The 22,516-nt window shown below is 44.0% G+C and overlaps 2 protein-coding genes and 1 pseudogene across 2 annotated transcripts; 2 read left to right on the top strand and 1 right to left on the bottom strand.

Annotated features, from left to right (window-relative positions):
- The first annotated feature begins 532 nt into the window (after positions 1-532).
- On the top strand, positions 533-7,465 carry LOC125528449 (uncharacterized). Its single transcript, XM_048692927.2, has 13 exons — positions 533-1,173; positions 2,138-2,275; positions 2,376-2,588; positions 2,668-2,757; positions 2,940-3,053; positions 3,477-3,746; positions 3,850-4,006; positions 4,273-4,350; positions 5,137-5,237; positions 5,700-5,870; positions 6,065-6,139; positions 6,551-6,637; positions 6,787-7,465. The coding sequence occupies exons 1-13, from the start codon at positions 781-783 to the stop codon at positions 7,123-7,125; spliced, it is 2,226 nt and encodes a 741-aa protein (XP_048548884.2). The 5' UTR covers positions 533-780; the 3' UTR covers positions 7,126-7,465.
- Positions 7,466-10,373: 2,908 nt separating this feature from the next.
- LOC125528451 (protein NEGATIVE GRAVITROPIC RESPONSE OF ROOTS) lies at positions 10,374-12,577 on the top strand. The gene is made up of 6 exons (XM_087539724.1): positions 10,374-10,627; positions 10,721-10,811; positions 10,904-11,436; positions 11,598-11,784; positions 12,048-12,112; positions 12,251-12,577. Exons 1-5 carry the CDS (start codon positions 10,622-10,624, stop codon positions 12,065-12,067), a joined length of 837 nt encoding a protein of 278 aa, XP_087395850.1. The 5' UTR covers positions 10,374-10,621; the 3' UTR covers positions 12,068-12,112; positions 12,251-12,577.
- A 6,859-nt stretch (positions 12,578-19,436) lies between these two features.
- On the bottom strand, positions 19,437-19,519 carry LOC125530198 (small nucleolar RNA U3; annotated as a pseudogene).
- Between the last annotated feature and the right edge of the window lie 2,997 nt (positions 19,520-22,516).

The raw sequence follows: 22,516 nt of genomic DNA, 5'->3' as shown, positions 1-22,516 counted from the left end.
GCAAGTTAACTGATTAATTGGACGAATTCTTGAACAGAAGTCCCAATATCTATGGTACCCGGCGATGACCGGAAGATGATTTGTCTATTCATCCAAACTAAACACGAGTCCTCTAAAAGAACCATAAATGAGTCAGTACAAAAACAATTGAAAGGAAAGAGATGGTTGCTTACTCCTCCAACCTCTTGCCATTGTTGAGCACTAACGTTCAAAATTTAAAACAAGGTAGCACAAAAACATTGGGAAGGAAATCACAAGTGCTCAGCAAAGATGCGAATCCCAACTCCACCAACAAGTTACCAGCAACAACCGGGTTAACAGGTTACTAACAACCCCAACCCGGTTTTATATTGGAAAGAAAACTAACCAGCTCACCCTTGCTTTGAAAACCAAAAGAAAACCAGCTCACGTGAGTCCGTTCGGAGCAAGAGAAAACCGTCCGCGAGACAACGAACGAGTTAACGACGAATCAAACGAAGCGGGGGACCCACGCCGCCGGCTCCTTCCTTATTCTCACCGCCTTCGGCAGCCGGCCCGATCGCCTCCCAGCTCATCATTTCCCTCTCCGGGCAACTTAATCAATCTCCCCTTTCCCCCCGACGCTCCCCAATAAAAACTCGCCTCCCCTCGCCGCCGCACCGCCCATCGCCTCCCGCACACCCCCACATCATCAGCAGATCAAACGACCTTCTCCCCCCTCCCCTCCCATTCCCGTCTCCCCATCCCATCGAAACCCTAAGCGGCTGCGGCGGCGGCGGCGCCCGTTCCGTTCCCTTCCCCATGGAGGACTTCGCGCGCGCGGTGGAGGACGGGCTCAAGCTGTCGAAGCGGCTCGTGCTGCCGGGCGGGCTGCCCCCGCCGCGGCCGCCCGCGGGGATGGAGCGCGGGCCTGACGCGGCCGCCGCGCTGCTGCTCCCCGCCGCGCCGATGGCCTACGCGGTCGTCTCCGACCCTGCCGCCGTCGACACCCCCGACGTGCCCAGCTACCAGCCCTACGTCTACGGCCGCCTCGACCCGCCCGCGCTCATCCCGCTGCAGATGAAGGAGATCGACCTGGCCGTCGACTGCGCTCTCGACACGGCCGCCGTCACCCTGCGCGCCCGCTGGTGGCTGCACTGCATCACGCGCAGCCGCGAGTGCGACGTCAGGCTCGTCGTGCCCATGGGGGAACAGGTGAGGCCATCGGATTCTGCCGTCGTCGTCGGCATATCGCATTTTTTTTAATTTCCTGGTGTTGTTCTGTTGGCTCGTCTCAGTAGGATTCAGTTTGGTGAGGGTTGGCATGATTGGTGATGCTGTATTATTGTGTCCGTTTGACTTGAGTTGTTGTACAGTTAGGGTCAAGGTGTCTGATTGCAATCGTTGGCTTGCCTGATGCTAAATTCTAGATACTGTCAATAGCTTGGTTCGTAAGTTCTAGACAAGTAAAAGGGATACACCTTCAGTTAATAAACGATGAATAGTATGTTCTAGTGTTGCATGTGCAAGTGAAAGTAGTTCCTTGCTTTGTCCAATGGAAACAATCACCGGAAGCGATATGTTGGTCTCTCAAGAGGCAAACACACTTGGTATGTGCGGGAAATGCTGCATTATCTCATTTGGACATGCATATCATCATACTGGATTGCTTGGCCTTTACTCCAGCATGTGCTAGGATATACAAGACTTGTAAATAGAAATTAAATTGATAGTAAAGTTATGAAACTCGGATGGTTAGCATGTATTATTAAGTGCATTTGTGTTGCTTCTGTTTATCTTACCTTGTAGCATAGGTTGATAAGGGCTTAAATAAGTATAGTAGTTGCACTCAGGCATAGGTTGATAGTAAAGTTATTAATATCGGATGGTTAACGTGTATTATTAAGTTTATTATTACTCAAGCACTTGCACTAGCATTGGATTCCTTGTTAAGTTACTTGGGTTGCTTAAGTTTATTAACCTGATAGGTACAAATAATACAGAAACTTCACTAGATTTCTTTTCATCCTCACATGATGCCTCCTGTATAATTTATTCCTCATCCACTGTTAAGGAAAAGAATATCAAGTGAAGCATTGGGTAGCCGGTGTATTTTTATGGTGAATATTTGTGATTATATTTTGTGATGGTCTCAACCTAAGAACGGTTTGGCTAATAGGGTTCAATTCTAGGCGCTGAGGTCACTGTCGGAAGAATGTCATACAATACTCAAGTGACCGAAGTAGAAGACCAAACCATGGAGAATACCATGAAAGGCATTTTGAAACCCCATATGTTTTGCCTGACAATACCACAGGTACTTGCCATATACATATAAACTTACACTCCTTGTCTGTTATGCGTTATATTTTTGTAAACTGTAACTTTGCTGATTTGTTGCTATCTTATCAATAAAGGTGGAAGGTGGAGCAGATATTGTAGCCACAGTTAGATGGTCTCAGAAGTTACACTATGATAATGGCCGATTCACGGTCGACATACCTTTCCGTTTTCCATACTATGTCAACCCATTACCAAAAGTTTTCATGAAGAGGGAGAAAATTCAGTTGACAGTGAATAGTGGATTCAGTAAAGAGGTTTTGTTGCAGGGCACAAGCCATTCATTGAAGGTAATAAACTATAACATAATTTTCTAGATGTTGTTTTGGTCTGCATTGCAAATGTTTATTCTTCACACTGCTATTTCAGGAAAAGGCAAGGCAGGGTGATAAATTGTCTTTCCTGCATGAAGCAGTTGTTGAGAATTGGTCAAACAAAGATTTCACATTTTCCTACAGTGTGAGTTAATCATGCTATCATCTGGATTAGATGTACTAGTTACTGTGAATATCTGATTTTCCAGGCATTTTAAAGGAATTATTCTTTAGTAGAGGATGATGAACGTAAATTACTAATCCATCGCTGTATTTAGCAGTCCATTTTTGCAATGTTGCTGACTGTTTTTGTGTGGCTTCCTACAGGTTTACTCTGGTGACTTGTCAGGTGGTATCCATGTGCAGCCTTCAACATCTCAGGATTATGACGATAGAGATACGTTCAGCATTTTCATTTTACCTGGAAGTGGGAATAGAAAGGTTAGCTGCTTTTTATCTGGTTTCTTGTTGCAGTGCCATAGTTCATTTAGTATAATGAAGTACACATTCCTTGGTTGAGATCTGCACATGGAAAATATTCTATCTTAAAGGCAGGGATCTCTTGTAGTAACCTTTGTGGCATATGGTAATGCAACACTACTGTTATCATGATACCGCGATAAGATAATACTGTGGTCATGAATTATTTCTAATTTGCCATTCAATTCTGTTCCAACGCTCTAGAGAAATGCTGATAATAAAGTGCTTCCTCGGTATCTTGATACTGTACATCATTGAAGGCATGAGAAACAATGGTGCAATTGAAGTAGCTTTTTTCATATAATAACTCAGAAGAATTTCATTTTCTCCTCGCTTCACAAAATATGCCTTTTGGTGGTTTATCTCATCTGAGCAATCCAATAGGTCTTCAAGAAAGCAGTCGTATTTGTTGTTGATACAAGTGGAAGCATGAAAGGGAAACCTCTTGAGAATGTGAAGAATGCAGTGTCTACAGCTCTTTCTGAACTTGTGCAAGGAGATTACTTCAACATTATAACATTTAATGAGGAGCTCCATTCATTCTCATCATGTTTAGAGAAAGTAAATGAAAAGGCAATAGCAAGTGCGAATGATTGGATGAACGACAACTTTGTTGCTGAGGGTGGCACAGATATTATGCATCCTTTAAATGAGGTATTATTATTATTTTGAATAAGATCCCAATGTGTATGGGCATAATAGCCCCCCCCCCCCCCCTCCCCTGTTGTTTCATATTTGCATTTTTTTCTCATGCAAGGCGATGGCATTATTGTCAAGTGCCCATGATGCGCTCCCACAAATTTTTCTTATGACTGATGGATCGGTTGATGATGAGCATGACATCTGCCAAACTGTGAAAAATGAGCTCCTCAGCAGAGGATCTAAATCTCCCCGAATTTCTACGTTCGGACTAGGTAATCTCAAGGAGCACCTTCCAGTACACAATTTATTGTACCTGAATTCTAGAACTATATCCAAGTAGTTGTCAGGCTAAAATGAAAATTGTTTCTAAGCTTATTGGCATCTGATCTTTCTATATTGCAACCATTGTCTCTTATTTTTCTGGCATCTGATCTTTCTATATGCATCCTGCATAAAATTGTTTTTGTTATTTTGTTCTTTGGTAGTATGGTGTGTTTGTTTTCTAATTCTTTGCAACCCACTCACTTGAAAATGTTAGGTTTATATTGCAACCATTATTTCTTGCGCATGGTGGCATCAATTGGCAAGGGGCATTTTGATGCTGCACTTGAGACAGGTACTAACCTCTCACCCCTTTTACCCCATTGCTTTCATTTACTTGAACTAGAAAACAGTATGATGTGCCCTTATGAACTTTGAATATAGAAAATTGATCTGTGTATTATGTATAGCCTTTTTCTATTGCGTGTTTTGAGTGATGGCCATATATTATTCGATATTATTATTTGATTACAAGTACGTCAATGTTCCCACTTAAAAACCCATGTATCTACCCAAGTCCTGAAGTAAGGCCAAGTTTTTCTTAAAGGGAACAAAAGCAATCCACATAGCCAATCTTCTCCTCAGTACCACATCAATATAAGCTGAGAGCTGCCAAACTTTACTAAAAAAATTAATTCCTACCATGCTCTTTGACTGTGATTTAATCTAATTTTTAGTTGTGTCAATTTAATAACAGTATTACCTCCGTCCTAAAATGCTTGTCTTAGATTTGTCTAAATATGGATGTATCTAACACTAAAACGTGTGTAGCTACGGAGACAAGCTTTTTGGGACGGAGGGTGTCCTATTTATATCACTGATTTGGAGATATGTGCAATACATCTTTCAGCAATCAACAGTTTAACAACCTGTTTATTGGTACTCCCTCCGTCCGGAAATACTTGTCCTAGAAATGGTTGTATCTAGACTTGTTTTAGTTATAGATACATCTATTTTATCCATTTCTAGGACAAGTATTTCCGGACGGAGGGAGTATGCATTAACAATAAATGCAGGATTTATTGAAGTCAAGTTACTAAATATTTATTATAGTATCTTTTCCCTGTTCTTTTTAATCCAGGATCAATTGAGAGTCGAATACTTAAGTGGTTCAGGAAAGCATCAAATACAATAGTGGCAAACATCTCCATTGATGCTACGGGACACCTCGATGATTTTGAAGTGAGTCTGCATGTTAATCACATCACCTTTTGTACATATTGATCTAAAAGTTACTTGGTTTTGTGAATTTATAGGATGCTTATGATAAAAAAAGAAACTATGCCCTTAGCATTTATCGACTGCTGTAAATTTCATTTTGCAGTTTTTGTGTTATACTACCTCCATTCCAAAATATAAGACGTTTTGGTAGGTTAGTTTAGCCTACCAAAAGCGTTTTGGAATGTAGGTAGTATAATGCTTTATTAGGTACCCTATGTTGCGGTGTTCTATATTATACAGTTCAGATTATTTTTCCAGGCAGTGTACAGATGTGGATTAGACTGTACTTACTGCTTATCATCTTCTATATCACCATAACATAGTTAGTGCTGGATGGGATGTGGGACACAATTTTGTAAGTACAGACAGAGAAATGCAGTATATTTGATGATCTTATTACTGTACCTTTTCCATTCTGTTCAGGTGGATTCTGAATATATTCCAGACATTTCAGCACAGTGTCCTTTATGTATATCTGGAAAATACCAAGGCAAGTTCCCTGAGACAGTTGTGGCAACAGGTTACTTGGCTGACATGACAGAGATCTCGATTGAGCTGAAGGTCCAGCATATAACGGACATGCCTCTTGATAACGTAAAATGCTCAAACTTTGCTACTTTGTACATCTGTCTTATGATTCATCAGGATACTTGTGCAAGTTCTTAACTTCATTCTGTGAAGATGATTTAAATCTTTGGCCAAGTGGTATTTCATGCTTTAGGACCATCACTTAACTTAATTCTTAACTTAATGCTGAGAAGCTCTGCATTTCTTTTCATGGTTTCCAGATTTTCGCAGCACAGCAGATTGCTCTTCTCACAGCAAAGGCATGGCTTTCTGCAGACAAACAATTGGAGAGAAAGGTGCCTTTTCTTTTTTTGCTTTAAACCTGCATTGAACTTTCAGGGCATGGAGTTGTATTTAATAGAAATAGAAATTCCTAGAACAAGAACTTGTCGTATCATGGTGCACAAAGTTGAAGAAGCACCAAAAACATAGTTGTTCCATGCATCATACGAGTAGACAAGTAAAAGGGTTGTTGATTGGTTTTTGACAAGTTGCTGATATTTCGTCTACATCCCTGTTCTGAAGAACCATGAAAAGCTGTTGATACTGAGACATTTAAAGATGTGCTGTTGCTGTATGCTTTTGTGCTGATCAGTTTCCAGTTCATTTATGGCTCAAAGCATCTTGTATTGTGTGGTTTGAAACCATTCAATTGATATTATATGGTTGCATAATTTTTGAGTAACTCCGTTTCTTCTATTTTGCAGGTGATAAAATTAAGCATAGAGAATAGTGTTCTTTCAGAGTACACAAGCATGGTTGTACTTCAAACCAATTTGGATGCAGCACAAAAAGTAGGTCCTACATATTATTTTCTTTCCTTTCGAGGGCAGATTGGCCCTAGAGATGATCTCTATTGCATATCGCTGTTTCTTTCGTCGATGCCTTGTTGAAACATTATAAAGATTGCTAACTAAAACTTTGTGCACTCACTACTACGCAGGTCAAGCAGAAACAGAAAGGACACAAAGGCGCCAATGAGCCATTACGATTCCAGCTTCATGGTCTAAAACTTGGATTCGGTGACAAAGCAGCCACCAGGGAAAACCTCCTCACATGTTTCGGCGACGAGAAACCACTGGAGACGTTGAAGATATTCAAGAAGGCGGGCGGGTGCTGCGGCCGAGTTGCGGACTGCCTCTGCTGCATGTGCTGCATCAAGGCGTGCAACAAGATGAACGACCAGTGCGCCATCTTGATGGCACAGATCTGCGCTGCGCTATCGTGCCTCGGCTGCTACGAGTGCTGCGCGGAGGTGTGCTGTGGAGGGTCCGAGTCGTAGTGAGAGCCCGGGGTGTGTACATAACTAGAGTGGGCAGAAGCCTGTGGGTGTCATACTGTGTAGAATGCTTGATCAAGAATGATCAGGCCGTCTTTGGTTGTACAACTTGTCCATGATGATACAACTTCGGATAGTCAGTGTAAGTTTGGACTAGCCCAAATGGTCGGATGAGCTTTTTTATATATTGTAGAAGTACTGTACAAAAAGGAGAGAGCAGATGGTAGAGACTTCTTTTTGAAGTAGAACGGTGGCTTTATTATATTCATTTAAAATGCCAAAGATGCTGGCCGATGCCCAAGGAAGACGCCGCCTTTGCCAAGTCATGTGGCTTGTGATTTGACTCGCTTCCTTGGAAGTGTTTAAGGTCCAATTGTTTTCGATAATACACTTGGGCGGTATGCATGCAGTCGGTGTGTCGGAGCGGCAACATGCGACGCGGATCGCTAGCCATTGCCGTCAATGGTATAAGAGGATTAGCACCTGTGTGTTAAACCTCTCCCATTTTCCCTGTATCTTCGAATTATTGTGGCCCTAGGGTCATACAGTAACATCGTGTCTATACTTGAACAAGATTGTAGTGTCAAAAACGCTCTTACATTATGAAATGGTATAAGAGGAGTAGCAGTTATTTTTTCTTCTAGCACAGCTTTGAGTTGGGAGGCATGGCCGCATGGAGCACGTAATAGTAGGCTAGTAGCACAGGAGCCTTTTATTTCAGAAAAAGGTGACACGTGCGCGCGTCGCCCCCAAGCACAATGCCTGGGAGATCGGCGCCAAATGTTTTCCGTCGATGCGCAAGAAGGACGTGCAACGGGGCAAGTGGGGAGGAGAAGATGGTTTCCTTGACCTTCTTCCGGTGGGCAACTGCCTTTTCTTTTGGAGAAGATGCGCGCGACTGCGTGGGAGAGGCTTGGCATGGAGCACGTAGTAGCAGTAGTACGGCGCCCAATTTTCCTGTCGAGAAAATGACATATGCGCGTGCGTCGGCCCGTCCATGGCGAATGCGAGTGGCGCGGCCAATCAGGGGCCATCCAACACGATCCAAGGCGCCAAGTGTCACGACCAGACCAGACCACATCGTGTCGGGCTGACACCTGCTTGTTTAATCACCGGTCTACCCCTAATTAACCCCCTGAACGCCCGGGCCGCCATCAGTCTCCGGGCTAACAATTGCGACGTGATTAATTAGTCCCCACGAGCCCCCCTCCGATCCCGCAAGCCCTCCCTCCGCCTAAATACCGGAGGGGTACAGTTTAGTGGGCGTAAATAGATTTTTTGAGGGAATGGTGGGCGTCGCGATCTCCCACGCGCGGCTGGGTTAAACTAGGGGCCGGATGGCGGGGTCCGTGTGAGCCCACGTATGCGCGCCCCGGATCTTGCTCGGTTTCATCCATCGGCTGCGCTCGCGCCCCGCACGCCCCGCTTCGGTTCCAGGGCTTCAGGCTCTTGGCTGCTGGCACCGGGCACCTGCTGGTGCATATTCCATCGGTTTTAGTCTCTTGGCTGCCTGCATGGGGCGTGCTTTTCTCAAGGACGATCTTCGATCCTTTTACCTTGACCAGCTAATTTTGTATGTGCGTTATAACAGGGTATACATACATAGACCGTTAAAACTCCGCAATGGCATCCAATGATCATATTGGAAGGAGAGATCCTACACTTACGGGAAATTTTCAATGGAAAACTCTTACGGGGCTGAGGTGGAGACGCAGGAATTAACCATGGGCCAGTCCAGAAGGTTAAATCCATGCCAAATGGAGGGCCTCTTCAATTTGCGGGATTGTAGAAATGCAGGGATAGAAGAAAAAACACTACCATGCCCTTTCATATCCTACATGATTTGAGTTTGTTTGATTGCATCACAGAGAAAACAAAGGATATTTTAAAAGAAGTTGAAGTGGATGCTAGATTTTCTATGAAATATAGTACAAATGATTCCTTATGAAAAATATCGTAGGATTCAATCAAACGACCAAACAAAAAAATTATAAGGATTCTAATCCTCCAAAAATCATTTGAATCAAAGAGGGACTGATTTGAAGAACATGGATTAGGCCGACCTCAACGGAATATGGGCCAGGCTCTACCTTGCCAATGACCTCCCTCCCCTCGATCACCTACATGCTGCTGGAATTTGCATGGGGTGCGCGGTGTGGTCAGCGGTAAGTTGCGGCACAAGATGGGGGATATGGCAATGCAAGTTGGGAGGCTCTGGACGCTTGTCATGACAGATTGAGAGGGTAGGGTGGTGCGAGTGTAGCCTGTGCCGGTAATCGTCTGCCGGGGCATGTCATTGTGAGATTTGCAAGTTGGGGGATGTGGGTAGCAGCGGATTAATCGGGTAAGTGCCACAAGCGTGCGAATGAGGAGGTGGCATGCCATTGGCGGCGGTGTGTACGGTTGAGTTGGAGGCATGTATAGATGGTGCTTTCAATTTTTTTGCTCGTGTTGCAGTGTGGTTATGTGGGTACAAAAAAAACTCCACACTAAAAAATCAGAACGGAGCAGTAAGCACAACATTTGTACATAGGGAGAAAACAACCGGCACAATCATATCCCCGAGTTGTGATCCTATATTTCTACTCGTGTACTCCCTCCCTTGCGGTTTATTAATTATATGTTGCTATTTAAATTCCAGATTAAAATTTGATAAAATTGGAGTTACAAACAAGAAGAGAGGGAGTACATGCTCGATCGAAAAATCCACGTGATTTATTGTGAATGTTAGAGCACCTCTATATTTAAGCTCCCACGATAAGATAGGGACAAACAAGCGTTGCTTGCACCTAATTAACGCTAGAGCAAATTGCACAAATGCACAATATTTACATAATATTTGTTTTTTTTGTTACTGACTAGTCCTAGAATTGTGGGTTTTTGTTAAAATCCCCTAGAGTCGAGGTTTTGTATTACCTCAGCCCCAAATGTTGTGTATTTGTGCGATTCCCTCTTAACGCGAATGCTTCATTTCCACCACTGCCTTAGTCTATATATGGTAGAAAGGAAAAGTACAGTATACACTGTATACTCGTAACGGCGATTCTTGAAAACAGTAATGTATGCTTCAACTGGATGCAATTTGGCCTGATTAACGTAGGTAGCCGTTTGTCCTTTTCTTCCCCTTATTGCAGTAATATATACATCAAGCAGTAAGCCTGCCACCGGATGTAATTCGGCCGCCAGCGCTCTCACTCACCCTATTTAATTCGTGGGGGCAGGGGACCCTTGCTCCATCCAAGTCACTCACTCGCTTCCTTTTTACTAGACGCGCTAGCTCTCAAGCTTTCGTCCCGATACATGCAGTAGTGGCCGCAGGAGAAGCCCCCGTGCGTTGTGTCCTCGCTCATCGCCAGGCAGAGGGCACCTGAAAACAGTTGCGTATCAGCTGCTCACCGATCATTCTCGCGGTTCTGGCAGTACTTGCGCCAATCTCACTGGGTAATTCACCGACCCTCCGACGAAGCCAGCAGCTTGTGCTTGAAGAGAGTAGGGATCGATGGGGGTAAGCTCGCTGCTGACGATGTTTTACAGTTCTTCTTCCTTTTGTTTTCTGATGAGTAGTGCAGCAGCTGACTGTGATGGTTTCGTCTTCCAGATCATCAACTGGGTGCAGAATCGTCTGAACACCAAGCAGGAGAAGAAACGATCCGCCGCCGCCGCCGCCGCGGGCGCGAGCTCGGTTCGCAGTAAGTCACTCGTTTCGTTTCACTCCCATGCATGCGTACGTACGCTTTCTGAAGAGCACGTAGATGCTCATGCATGCGTTTCACGTGCGTAGATGCCCCGGTCCGGGAGAATAGTTGCCGCGGCCAGGCCGACGACGAACTCCCCGGAGACTGGAGCATGCTCTCCATCGGAACCCTCGGCAACGAGCCCACGCCGGCGCCGGCGCCAGATCAGGCGGTGCCGGACTTCACCATCGAGGAGGTGAAGAAGCTGCAGGACGCGCTGAACAAGCTACTCAGGCGCGCCAAGTCTAAGTCCAGCTCCCGCGGCTCCACCGCCGGCGCCGGCGACGAGGAGCAGAACCTGCCGCTCGACAGGTTCCTCAACTGCCCCTCCAGCCTCGAGGTCGACCGGCGGCTCTCGCTCAGGCTGCAGGGCGCCGATGGCGGGCAGAACGGGGAGTTCTCGCCGGACACGCAGATCATACTCAGCAAGGCCAGGGAGCTCCTCGTCAGCACCAACGGCAACGGCGGGGGCGTCAAGCAGAAGTCCTTCAAGTTCCTCCTCAAGAACATGTTCGCCTGCCGGGGCGGCTTCCCGCCGCAGCCCAGCCTCAAGGATCCAGTCGAAACAAAACTAGAGAAGGTAACACACATGTGATATTCGATATATACATATATTACCATGCAGATCTTAATAACCAGTGTTCACATAGCTAGCTAGGTTTTATTATTACGTTTCTTTTATGCATGGGCGATCATGCAATAATAATGTGTGTTTTCCTAACTTTTGTTGTGTATGTGTAGTTGTTTAAGACGATGCTTCAAAAGAAGATGAGCGCCCCGCGCCAGAGCAACGCGGCATCGTCGTCGAGGAAGTATTACCTGGAGGACAAACCAATGGGAAGGATCCAAATGGATGGTCACCACCACGAGGAGGAGGAGGATGACTACGGAGAAGATGTCTTCAAGTGGGACAAAACAGATTCAGATTGTAAGTTTCCAGAGTTGATTAATTTCACTTCAGACTTAACTACTCCCTACGTTCCTAAATATAAAACAAAATGAGTGAATCTACACTCTAAACTACGTCTATATACATCTATATGTAGTCCATATTAAAATCTCTAGAATGACTACTACTTTGCACTCATGTGTAATCAGACCCATGCATGCAGGAAAATCGAATCGTTTCTTTGCGGACGTAGTACTTAATAATAAGCATGGACTTATGTGTAATTTCTTGCTTTTTTGCAGTCATTGTTCTAGAGGTGTAAAGCGATAGCTGACACACAAGGTCAAGATCATTATGATGTGAAATGGTAAGCTCTATAACTGATACGCACAGTACTATCGAATTGCATGCATGGACCAATCAGTTAACCCTAAAGACCTTCAAACATCAACAGTTAGAGTTATCGTGCCAACTGCTGAATTTTGGATGGTGTAAAATTTTGCAGATTACACGGATGTTAATTATAATGCCATCGACGCTGTAATGATCCCGGTGATATATGTTGAACGACGTGTTGAACGCCAAATCGATGAGGCGGAGGACATATGATGGAATGCGCCAGGGTGTTGCACTGAACGAACGGGTCGACAAGCCAAGATTTGATCTGCTGTTCATAGGAGGAATCAGTTTTCAGCTTAACTAGTCTTACTCCCTCTTTCCTTCCTTTCTTTTTGAGGGATTACTCCCTTTGATTTTTGTTTCAGAGGTCTGATATATCCATGTTCCATGTATACTCCCCTTATATATAAATTCCTTTCCACTCTGTGGGATACTAGATGTTGCAGTAATTCCTACTAATTAGTGAAGTGAAGCAAAGTAAAACCTCATGTGCACTTTATCTTAGTCTAATCAATCAATGTGGTCGATCTCAAGATCATGGTGGAACATGGTGCAATGAAAGTATGTGCCATGAATGGACAGAAACGGTACAGCAACTAGGGTACTCGGAACATGAGAAGCGGCCGAAAACGGAAGGCCAGCCGGCCTGGAGCCGGGGGTTGCATCGATCCCAAATCTCCATTGGCATTTGGATCAGGGGCAGGTCCCCGGCACATTCGTGTGCGCCCGTGCCAACTCTGGAAAAAAAGGTACACATGAGTGGGCGCCAAGCAACGCTGTGCACCTTTGGCAAAGGCCGATGTGTCAATTGAATATGAGTCCATTGCAAAGTACAGCAGTACATAGTGTATCTGGTAAAAATTGGGAAAATGCCCACTCTCATCATTTGCTTGTCCCAAAACAAGCTGGATTTTGAATACCTTTGAGTAGTACTACTGTATATTCCATGCATGATGGACCATGTATTTGTCTAAAACACATGGCTGGCTGATCCACATTTTTAGAACTATGAAAAAACACTCAAGTCGAAGGGTTGAACCGAGCCCAAATCAGGACTGGGGGGTGTAAAACCTGGTGCAATGTGGTGCATTTCCTAAAATCTGGTGCAACAAGTAACCTATAGCACTTACATATGATCCACAACTGAAGAAGAAAAAAAACTAGAATCTCATTTTTCTTTCTTGTCGATTTTGTACTTGAACCGGGAAATCGGCATTTCCACAATGCCATCTTTCCATCCATACACAGCGCCTCAGCTCAGAAGCAGTGTACAAGTACACTACAGCACCGACAGCAGGCATGTGTGGCTGTTTTGAGATTGGCTGCTGGCATGTGGTCTTTGTTAGTTAAGGAAGGATCCTAGGGATCCACAAGGAGGAGAGAATGAGATGAGTTAAACCAGGAGATTGCCTGGCTAGATAGAGTTTACTTGCTTGTTTTCGACGAAAGTTCGCTATTCCCCTTTGTTTAGATGCAACTTGCGAGCCCTATTTCCATTGTAATTTTCTGCCTGGACAGGGCAGGGACACTCATGATTCGCCATTGGCGGACGGGCCGATCGACGCATAAAATTATGGAGCCCAGAAGTAGCGAGAAGCTGCCGCGATGTGGTCCTGAATCCCGTGTCGCTTTTGGGCGAGAGGATACGATCGATAGTGTAATGGGGTTTGTGAATCTTGCGACGAGGCTGAATATCTATCACATACTATGCGTATGGTCAACCCGGCTCTGATCGGCCGGCGGCCGGCGTATCAGGAAGCCTAGTTCGTTTTGTCAAGACCAGATGAGATCGCACGCAGCTATATCTTGCTGGGAATCGGCGCGGCGGCACGGCACGGCACGGCAGACAGTCGGCCGAGGGTTCAGATTTTGGTTGACGAAATGCCCTGGTGTTATTTCGGTTTTGCCGGCTATGTTGCAAGTGTTATTTTGTTTTGGGTTTTGATACACGACTTTGCTTGCCATTTGGTAGATTGCAAACCGAAAATTACGGACTTTTACAAGTAAGCATCCCCGTTAATCCCGTAATTATCTGCCTGATCTGGGGAAAACAATACCTAATCATAAGGGTCCTTCAGAATCTTTTCGTGTAGCATTGCTCTGCAAACATGTCAAATTTTAGGTTTTAAGATTTTTATTCTAACAAGTGATGCGGTAAGGGTTGTCTTTAGGAGCAATGCCACACTCGGAAGGTTAGTTACGGGTTGCTAATTACAGTCTCACGTGATGTTATTTGATTGTATAGCACCAGGACTCATCGGAGATTATTAGGAGGTTTAGTAGGGGATTATGCCCCGTAAGAAATGTCTGCAGGTTTATGATTTTGTATCTATATCTTGTTTAAGTTTATGCCCGTAGGTTTAGTAGGACATCTTCGCGCTGGAAGGGGCCGGCGTGTGGGCCAACGGCCCCTTAGCCTGAGCATGGAAGTCGCTGTTGGGTGCATGGTCATCTTGATAGGGCTAGGTGGGACCCTGCCTTGATTTCCTGTAATTCTTTATTTCAAGGAGGATGATAATGGATAATGCACTCATTGCCTTCAAGTGCATTCATCACATTAAGCAGGAAAAGGATCCTACCGAGAGTTTTTGTGCTTATAAACTGAACCTGACAAAAGCATATGATAGAGTTGATTGAGTATTCTTGAAGTAAATGATGCAAAAGTTGGGTTTCTTTCGTCGATGGGTGGACCGGATAATGGCATGTGTCACGGCGGTGAGGTATTCAGTTAAATTAAACTGAACCATCTTAGATTCGTTTGCACCTTCGCAAGGGCTACGACAAGGTGACCCATTATCACTGTTCTTATTCTTATTTGTGGCTGACGGTCTATCTGCCATTTTGAAGCATGAGGTCAATGTTGGGAATATTACACCCATAAAAATATGTATAAGAGTACAAGGGATCTCACATTTGCTATTTGCGGATGATACCTTACTTTTCTTTGAAGCTACACAGGAGCAAGCATTAAAAGTGAAGGGAGCTTTGGACTATTGGGGAACGCAGTATTTCAAAAAAAATCCTACGATCACGCAATATCTATCTAGGAGATGCATAGCAACAAGAGGGGAGAGTGTGTCTACATACCCTCGTAGACCGAAAGCGGAAGCGTTAAGTAACGCGGTTGATGTAGTCGAACGTCTTCGCGATCCAACCGATCAAGTACCGAACGCACGACACCTTCGTGATCTGCACACGTTCAGCTCGGTGACGTCTCTCGTACTCTTGATCCAGCTGAGGCCGAGGGTGAGTTCCGTCAGCACGACGGCATGTTGACGGTGATGATGAAGTTACCAACGCAGGGCTTCGCCTAAGCACTACGACAATATGCCCGAGGTGTAATACTGTGGAGGGGGGCACCGCACACGGCTAAATATCAACTTGTGTGTCTATGGGGTGCCCCCTCCCTCGTATATAAAGGAGGGGAGGAGGAGGAGGGCCGGCCACAAGGGGCGCGCCCAAGGTGGGGAATCCTACTCCTAGTAGGAGTAGGTTCCCCCCTTTCCTAGTCCAACTAGGAGAAGAAGGAAGGAGAGGGAGAGGGAGAGGGAATGAGGGGTCGCGCCCCCTCCCCTTGTCCTATTCGGACTCCCCTTTGGGGGGGGGGGCGCCACCTCCTGGCTGCGGCCCTCTCTCTCCCCTAAGGCCCACTATGGCCCATAACTTCCCGGGGGGGGGGGGGGGTCCGGTAACCCCGGCACTCCGAAACTTATCCGAAACAATCCGAACAATTCTGGTGTCCGAATGTAGCCTTTCAATATATGAATCTTTATGTATCGACCATTTCGAGACTCCTTGTCATGTCAGTAATCACATCCGGGACTCCGAACAACCTTCGGTACATCAAATCACATAACTCATAATACATCTCTTCGTCGAACGTTAAGCGTGCGGACCCTACGGGGTCAAGAACTATGTAGACATGACCGAGACTCATCTCTGGTCAATAACTAATAGCGGAACCTGGATGCTCATATTGGTTCCTACATATTCTACGAAGATCTTTATCGGTCAAACCGCATAACAACATACGCCATTCCCTTTGTCATCGGTATGTTACTTGCCCGAGATTCGATCGTCGGTATCATCATATCTAGTTCAATCTCATCACCGGCATGTCTCTTTACTCGTTCCATAATGCATCATACCGTGACTAACTCATTAGTCACATTGCTTGCAAGGCTTATAGTGATGTGCATTACCAGAGGGCCTAGAGATACCTCTCCGATACACGGAGTGATAAATCCTAATCTCGACCTGGCAGAGAGGTATTAATAAAATCAGTCGCACAAGCTCTCCCTGCTTATATAATGGGTGTCTTCAAACTTCCGTTTTCAGTTTTGATGATCTAACAAGGATGGTTAGAAATTTCTATTGGGGTTCTAAAAATGACTGTAGGAAAGTGCAATGGAAGGCTTGGGATAATTTGCTGCAGCCGAAGTGCAAAGGTGGTCTTGGATTCCGTGATTACAAGCTATTTAATCAAGCACTCCTAGCATGTCAAGCTTGGCAACTCGTTGACATGCATGATAGTATTGGGGAACGCGGTAATTTCAAAAAAATTCCTACGCACACGCAAGATCATGGTGATGCATAGCAACGAGAGGGGAGAGTGTCGTCTACGTACCCTCGTAGACCAAAAGCGGAAGCGTTAGCACAACGCGGTTGATGTAGTCGTACGTCTTCACGATCCGGATCCAAGTACCGAACGCACGGCACCTCCGAGTTCAGCACACGTTCAGCTCGATGATGTCCCACGAACTCCGATCTAGTAGAGCTTCACGGGAGAGTTTCGTCAGCACGACGGCGTAATGATGGTGATGATGATGCTACCGACGCAGGGCTTCGCCTAAGCACCTCTACGATATGACCGAGGTGGAATATGGTGGAGGGGGGCACCGCACATGGCTGGGAGAGATCAACAGATCAACTTGTGTGTTCTAGGGTGCCCCCATGCCCCTGTATATAAAGGATGGAGGAGGGGAGGCCGGCCAGCCCCTAGGGCATGCCAGAAGTGTGGAGTCCTACTAGGACTCCCTAGTCCTAGTAGGATTCCTTCTCCCATATGGAATATGAAAAGGAGAAGGGAAAGGAGAAGGAAGGAAGGGGGCGCCCCCCCTTCCCTAGTCCAATTCGGACCAGACCATGGGGAGGGGTGCGGCCATCTTTTGAGGCCTTTCTCTCCTTTCCCGTATGGCCCATTAAGGCCCAATACGAATTCCCGTAACTCTCCGGTACTCCGAAAAATACCTGAATCACTCGGAACCATTCCGATGTCTGAATATAGTCGTCTAATATATCGATCTTTACGCCTCGACCATTTCGAGACTCCTCGTCATATCCCCGATCTCATTCGGGACTCCGAACTACCTTCAGTACATCAAATCACACAACTCAAAATACAAATCGTCACCGAACATTTAAGCGTGCGGACCCTACGGGTTAGAGAACCATGTAGACATGACCGAGACACATCTCCGGTCAATAACCAATAGCGGAACCTGGATGCTCATATTGGCTCCTACATATTCTACGAAGATCTTTATCAGTCAAACCGCATAACAACATACGTTGTTCCCTTTGTCATCGGTATGTTACTTGCCCGAGATTCGATCGTCGGTATCTCAATACCTAGTTCAATCTCGTTACCTGCAAGTCTATTTACTCGTTCCGTAATACATCATCCCGCAACTAACTCATTAGTTACAATGCTTGCAAGGCTTATAGTGATGTGTATTACCGAGTGGGCCCAGAGATACCTCTCCGACGATCGGAGTGACAAATCCTAATCTCGAAATACGCCAACTCAACAAGTACCTTCGGAGACACCTGTAGAGCACCTTCATAATCACCCAGTTACGTTGTGACATTTGGTAGCACACAAAGTGTTCCTCCGGTAAATGAGAGTTGCATAATCTCATAGTCATAGGAACATGTATAAGTCATGAAGAAAGCAATATCAACATACTAAACGATCAAGTGGTAAGCTAACGAAATGGGTCAAGTCAATCACATCATTCTCCTAATGATGTGATCCCATTAATCAAATGACAACTCATGTCTATGGTTAGGAAACTTAACCATCTTTGATTAACGAGCTAGTCAAGTAGAGGCATACTAGTGACACTATGTTTGTCTATGTATTCACACATGTATTATGTTTCCGGAAAATACAATTCTAGCATGAATAATAAACATTTATCATGAAATAAGGAAATAAATAATAACTTTATGATTGCCTCTAGGGCATATTTTCTTCAGTCTCCCACTTGCGCTAGAGTCAATAATCTAGATTACATCACCATGTGATTAACATCGATAGTTCACATCATCATGTGATTAACACCCATAGTTCACATTGCCATGTGACCAACACCCAAAGGGTTTACTAGAGTCAATAATATAGTTCACATCGCTATGTGATTAACACCCAAAGAGTACTAAGGTGTGATCATGTTTTGCTTGTGAGAGAAGTTTAGTCTACGGGTCGATCACATTCAGATCCATATGTATTTTGCAAATTTCTATGTCAACAATGCTCTGCATGGAGCTACTCTAACTAATTGCTCCCACTTTCAAAATGTATCCAGATTGAGACTTAGAGTCATCTGGATCAGTGTCAAAATTTGCATCGATGTAACCCTTTACGATGAACCTTTTGTCACCTCCACAATCGGGAAACATATCCTTATTCCACTAAGGATAATTTTGACCGCTGTCTAGTGATCTACTCCTAGATCACTATTGTACTCCCTTGCTAAACACAATGTAGGGTATACAATAGATCTGGTACACAGCATGACATACTTTTATAGAAACTATGGCTTAGGCATAGGGAATGACTTTCATTCTCTTTCTATCTTCTGCCATGGTCGGGCTTTGAGTCTTACTCAATTTCACACCTTGTAACACAGGTAAGAACTCTTTCTTTGACTATTCCATTTTGAACTACTTCAAAATCTTGTCAAGGTATGTACTCATTGAAAAAACTTATCAAGCGTCTTGATCTATCTCTATAGATCTTGATACTCCATATGTAAGTAGCTTCACCGAGGTCTTTATTTGAAAAACTCCTTTATGCTTTCCAGAAAATTCTACATTATTTCCGATCAACAATATGCCATTCACATATATTTATCAGAAATGCTGTAGTGCTCCCACTCACTTTCTTGTAAATACAGGCTTCACCACAAGTCTGTATAAAACTATATGATTTGATCAACTCATCAAAGCGTATATTCCAACTCTGAGATGCTTGCACTAGTCCATAGATGGATCGCTGGAGCTTGCACATTTTTTAAAGTGCTTGCCTCCTTATTGGTAAAGGATGCAGCAGTACGAGCCTATAGAACAGATCCTGTTCAAGTAAGGTCGTGAGCTTGCACATTTTGTTAGCACCTTTAGGATTGACAAAACCTTCTGGTTGCATCATATACAACTCTTCTTTAAGAAATCCATTAAGGGATGTAGTTTTGACATCCATTTGCCAGATTTCATAAAATGTGGCAATTTGCTAACATGATTCGGATAGACTTAAGCATCGCTACGAGTGAGAAAATCTCATTGTAGTCAACACCTTGAACTTTGTCAAAACCTTTTTTTCGACAAGTCTAGCTTTGTAGATAGTAACACTACTATCAGCGTCCGTCTTCCTCTTGAAGATCCATTTATTCTTAATGACTCACTGATACGTCTCCATCGTATCTACTTTTCCAAACACTTTTGCCCTTGTTTTGGACTCTAACTTGCATGATTTGAATGGAACTAATCCGGACTAACACTGTTTTCAGTAGAATTGCCATGGTGTTATTTATGTGCAGAAACAAAAGTTCTCGGAATGACCTGAAACTCCACAGAGATTATTTTTGGAAATAATAAAAAATACTGGCAAAGAATCAAGGCCAGGGGGCCCACACCGCCCCCTACCTTGTGGGCCCCCTGGAGCTCCTCCGACCTCAATTCCAACTCTATATATTCGTGTTCGGGGAGAAAAAATAAAGAAGAAGGATTCATCGCGTTCTACGATACGGAGCCGCCGCCAAGCCCTAAACTCTCTCGGGGGGGGGGGCTGATCTGGAGTCCGTTCGGGTCTCCGGAGAGGGGAATCCGTCGCCATCGTCATCATCAACCATCCTCCATCACCAATTTCATGATGCTCACCCCCGTGCATGAGTAATTCCATCGTAGGCTTGCTGGACGGTGATAGGTTGGATGAGATTTATCATGTAATCGAGTTAGTTTTGTTAGGGTTTGATCCCTAGTATCCACTATGTTCTGAGATTGATATTGCTATGACTTTGCTATGCTTAATGCTTGTCACTAGGACCCGAGTGCCATGATTTCAGATCTGAACCTATTATGTTTTCATGAATATATGAGAGTTCTTGATCCTATCTTGCAAGTCTATAGTCACCTACTATGTGTTATGATCCGGCAACCCCGAAGTGACAATAATCGGGACCACTCCCGGTGATGACCGTAGTTTGAGGAGTTCATGTATTCACTATGTGTTAATGCTTTGGTCCGGTACTCTATTAAAAGGAGGCCTTAATATCCCTTAGTTTCCACTAGGACCCCGCTGCCACGGGAGGGTAGGACAAAAGATGTCATGCAAGTTCTTTTCCATAAGCACGTATGACTATATTCGGAATACATGCCTACATTGCATTGATGAATTGGAGCTAGTTCTGTGTCACCCTAGGTTATGACTATTACATGATGAACCGCATCCGGCATAATTCTCCATCACCGATCCATTGCCTACGAGCTTTCCATATATTGTTCTTCACTTATTTACTTTTCCATTGCTATTGTTATCATCACTACAAAACACCAAAAATATTACTTTTGCTATCATTACCTTTTGCTACCATTACCACTACTATCATATTACTTTGCTACTAAATACTTTGCTGCAGATACTAAGTTTCCAGGTGTGGTTGAATTGACAACTCAGCTGCTAATACTTGAGAATATTCTTTGGCTCCCCTTGTGTCGAATCAATAAATTTGGGTTGAATACTCTACCCTCGAAAACTATTGCGATCCCCTATACTTGTGGGTTATCAAGACTATTTTTTGGCGCCGTTGCCGGGGAGCATAGCTCTATTCTTTGAGTCACTTGGGATTTATATATGCTTATCATTATGAAGAACTTGAGAGATCCAAAAACCAAGATTTATCCCTCAATTACGAGGGGAGGTAAGGAAGTGCCATCTAGCTCTGCACTTGATTCACCTTCTGTTTTGAGTAAGCTTGCGACACCTAAACCTGCTTCTGTTATTAATTCTGATATGTCGCATGTTATTGATGATGCCACTTCTGCTATGCATGATACTTATGATGAAACTACTTCTATGCTTGATACTACTGTGCCACTTGGTGAATTTTTTGATGAACAACTTGCTAGGGCTAGAGAGAATGAAATTATTGAAACTGATAATATTGATGAAAGTAATGATGAAGGATCTCCTAATAAATATGAATTACATCTTGTGCTTGAGGTCTATGTTATGGATGAAGAAACTAAAAGAGACTTTCTTGCTTGCAATGATAGAAGTGATCTTAAGAAATTATTAGCTAAGCTTAAACAAAAAAATCTGAATGCTAGAATGAAATATGATCCTGCTTATGCTACTTCACCTATCTTTGTTACTGATAAGGATTGTGAATTATCTATTGATCCTGATATAATTACTTTGGTTGAATCTGATCCTTTTTATGGCTATGAATCTGAAACTGTTGTGGCACATCTTACTAAATTAAATGATATAGCTACCCTGTTCACTAATGACGAGAGAACTCGCTACTTTTATATCCTTAAAATATTTCCGTTCTCATTAAAGGGTGATGCTAAGATATGGTTTAATTCTCTTGATCCTGGTTGTGTGCGTAGTCCACAGGATATGATTTATTACTTCTCTGCTAAATATTTCCCTGCTCATAAGAAACAAGCTGCTTTAAGGGATATATATATATAATTTTGTGCAAATTGAAGAAGAGAGTCTCCCACAAGCTTGGGGGAGGCTTCTCCAATTACTTAATGCTTTGCCTGATCATCCTCTTAAGAACAATGAAATACTTGATATCTTTTATAATGGACTAACCGATGCTTCCAGAGATTACCTGGATAGTTGTGTTGGTTCTGTTTTCAGGGAAAGGACACCGGATGAAGCTGAAATTCTATTGAATAATATGTTGACAAATGAAAATAATTGGACACTTCCTGAGCCATCCCCTGAGCCTATTCCTAAACCAACTCCTAAGAAAAGAGGTGTTCTATTTCTCAGTCCTGAAGATATGCAAGAGGCAAAGAAATCTATGAAGGAAAAGGGTATTAAAGCTGAAGATGTTAAGAATTTACCTCCTATTAA

This window comes from Triticum urartu, chromosome 2A (assembly GCF_056163025.1).
Source record: "Triticum urartu cultivar PI428250 chromosome 2A, HENAU_Tu73, whole genome shotgun sequence".
In the NCBI taxonomy this organism is placed as follows: Eukaryota; Viridiplantae; Streptophyta; class Magnoliopsida; order Poales; family Poaceae; genus Triticum; species Triticum urartu.
This window is presented reverse-complemented; position numbering and strand designations above follow the sequence as displayed.

Coding starts and splice junctions, on each gene's coding strand:
- LOC125528451 (XM_087539724.1), top strand. Junction 11,437..11,597: donor TCGAAACAAAACTAGAGAAG/GTAACACACATG, acceptor GTGTATGTGTAG/TTGTTTAAGACGATGCTTCA. Junction 11,785..12,047: donor GGACAAAACAGATTCAGATT/GTAAGTTTCCAG, acceptor GCTTTTTTGCAG/TCATTGTTCTAGAGGTGTAA.
- LOC125528449 (XM_048692927.2), top strand. CDS start 781: ATGGAGGACTTCGCGCGCGCGGTGGAGGACGGGCTCAAGCTGTCGAAG. Junction 3,747..3,849: donor TTATGCATCCTTTAAATGAG/GTATTATTATTA, acceptor TTCTCATGCAAG/GCGATGGCATTATTGTCAAG. Junction 6,140..6,550: donor ACAAACAATTGGAGAGAAAG/GTGCCTTTTCTT, acceptor TCTATTTTGCAG/GTGATAAAATTAAGCATAGA.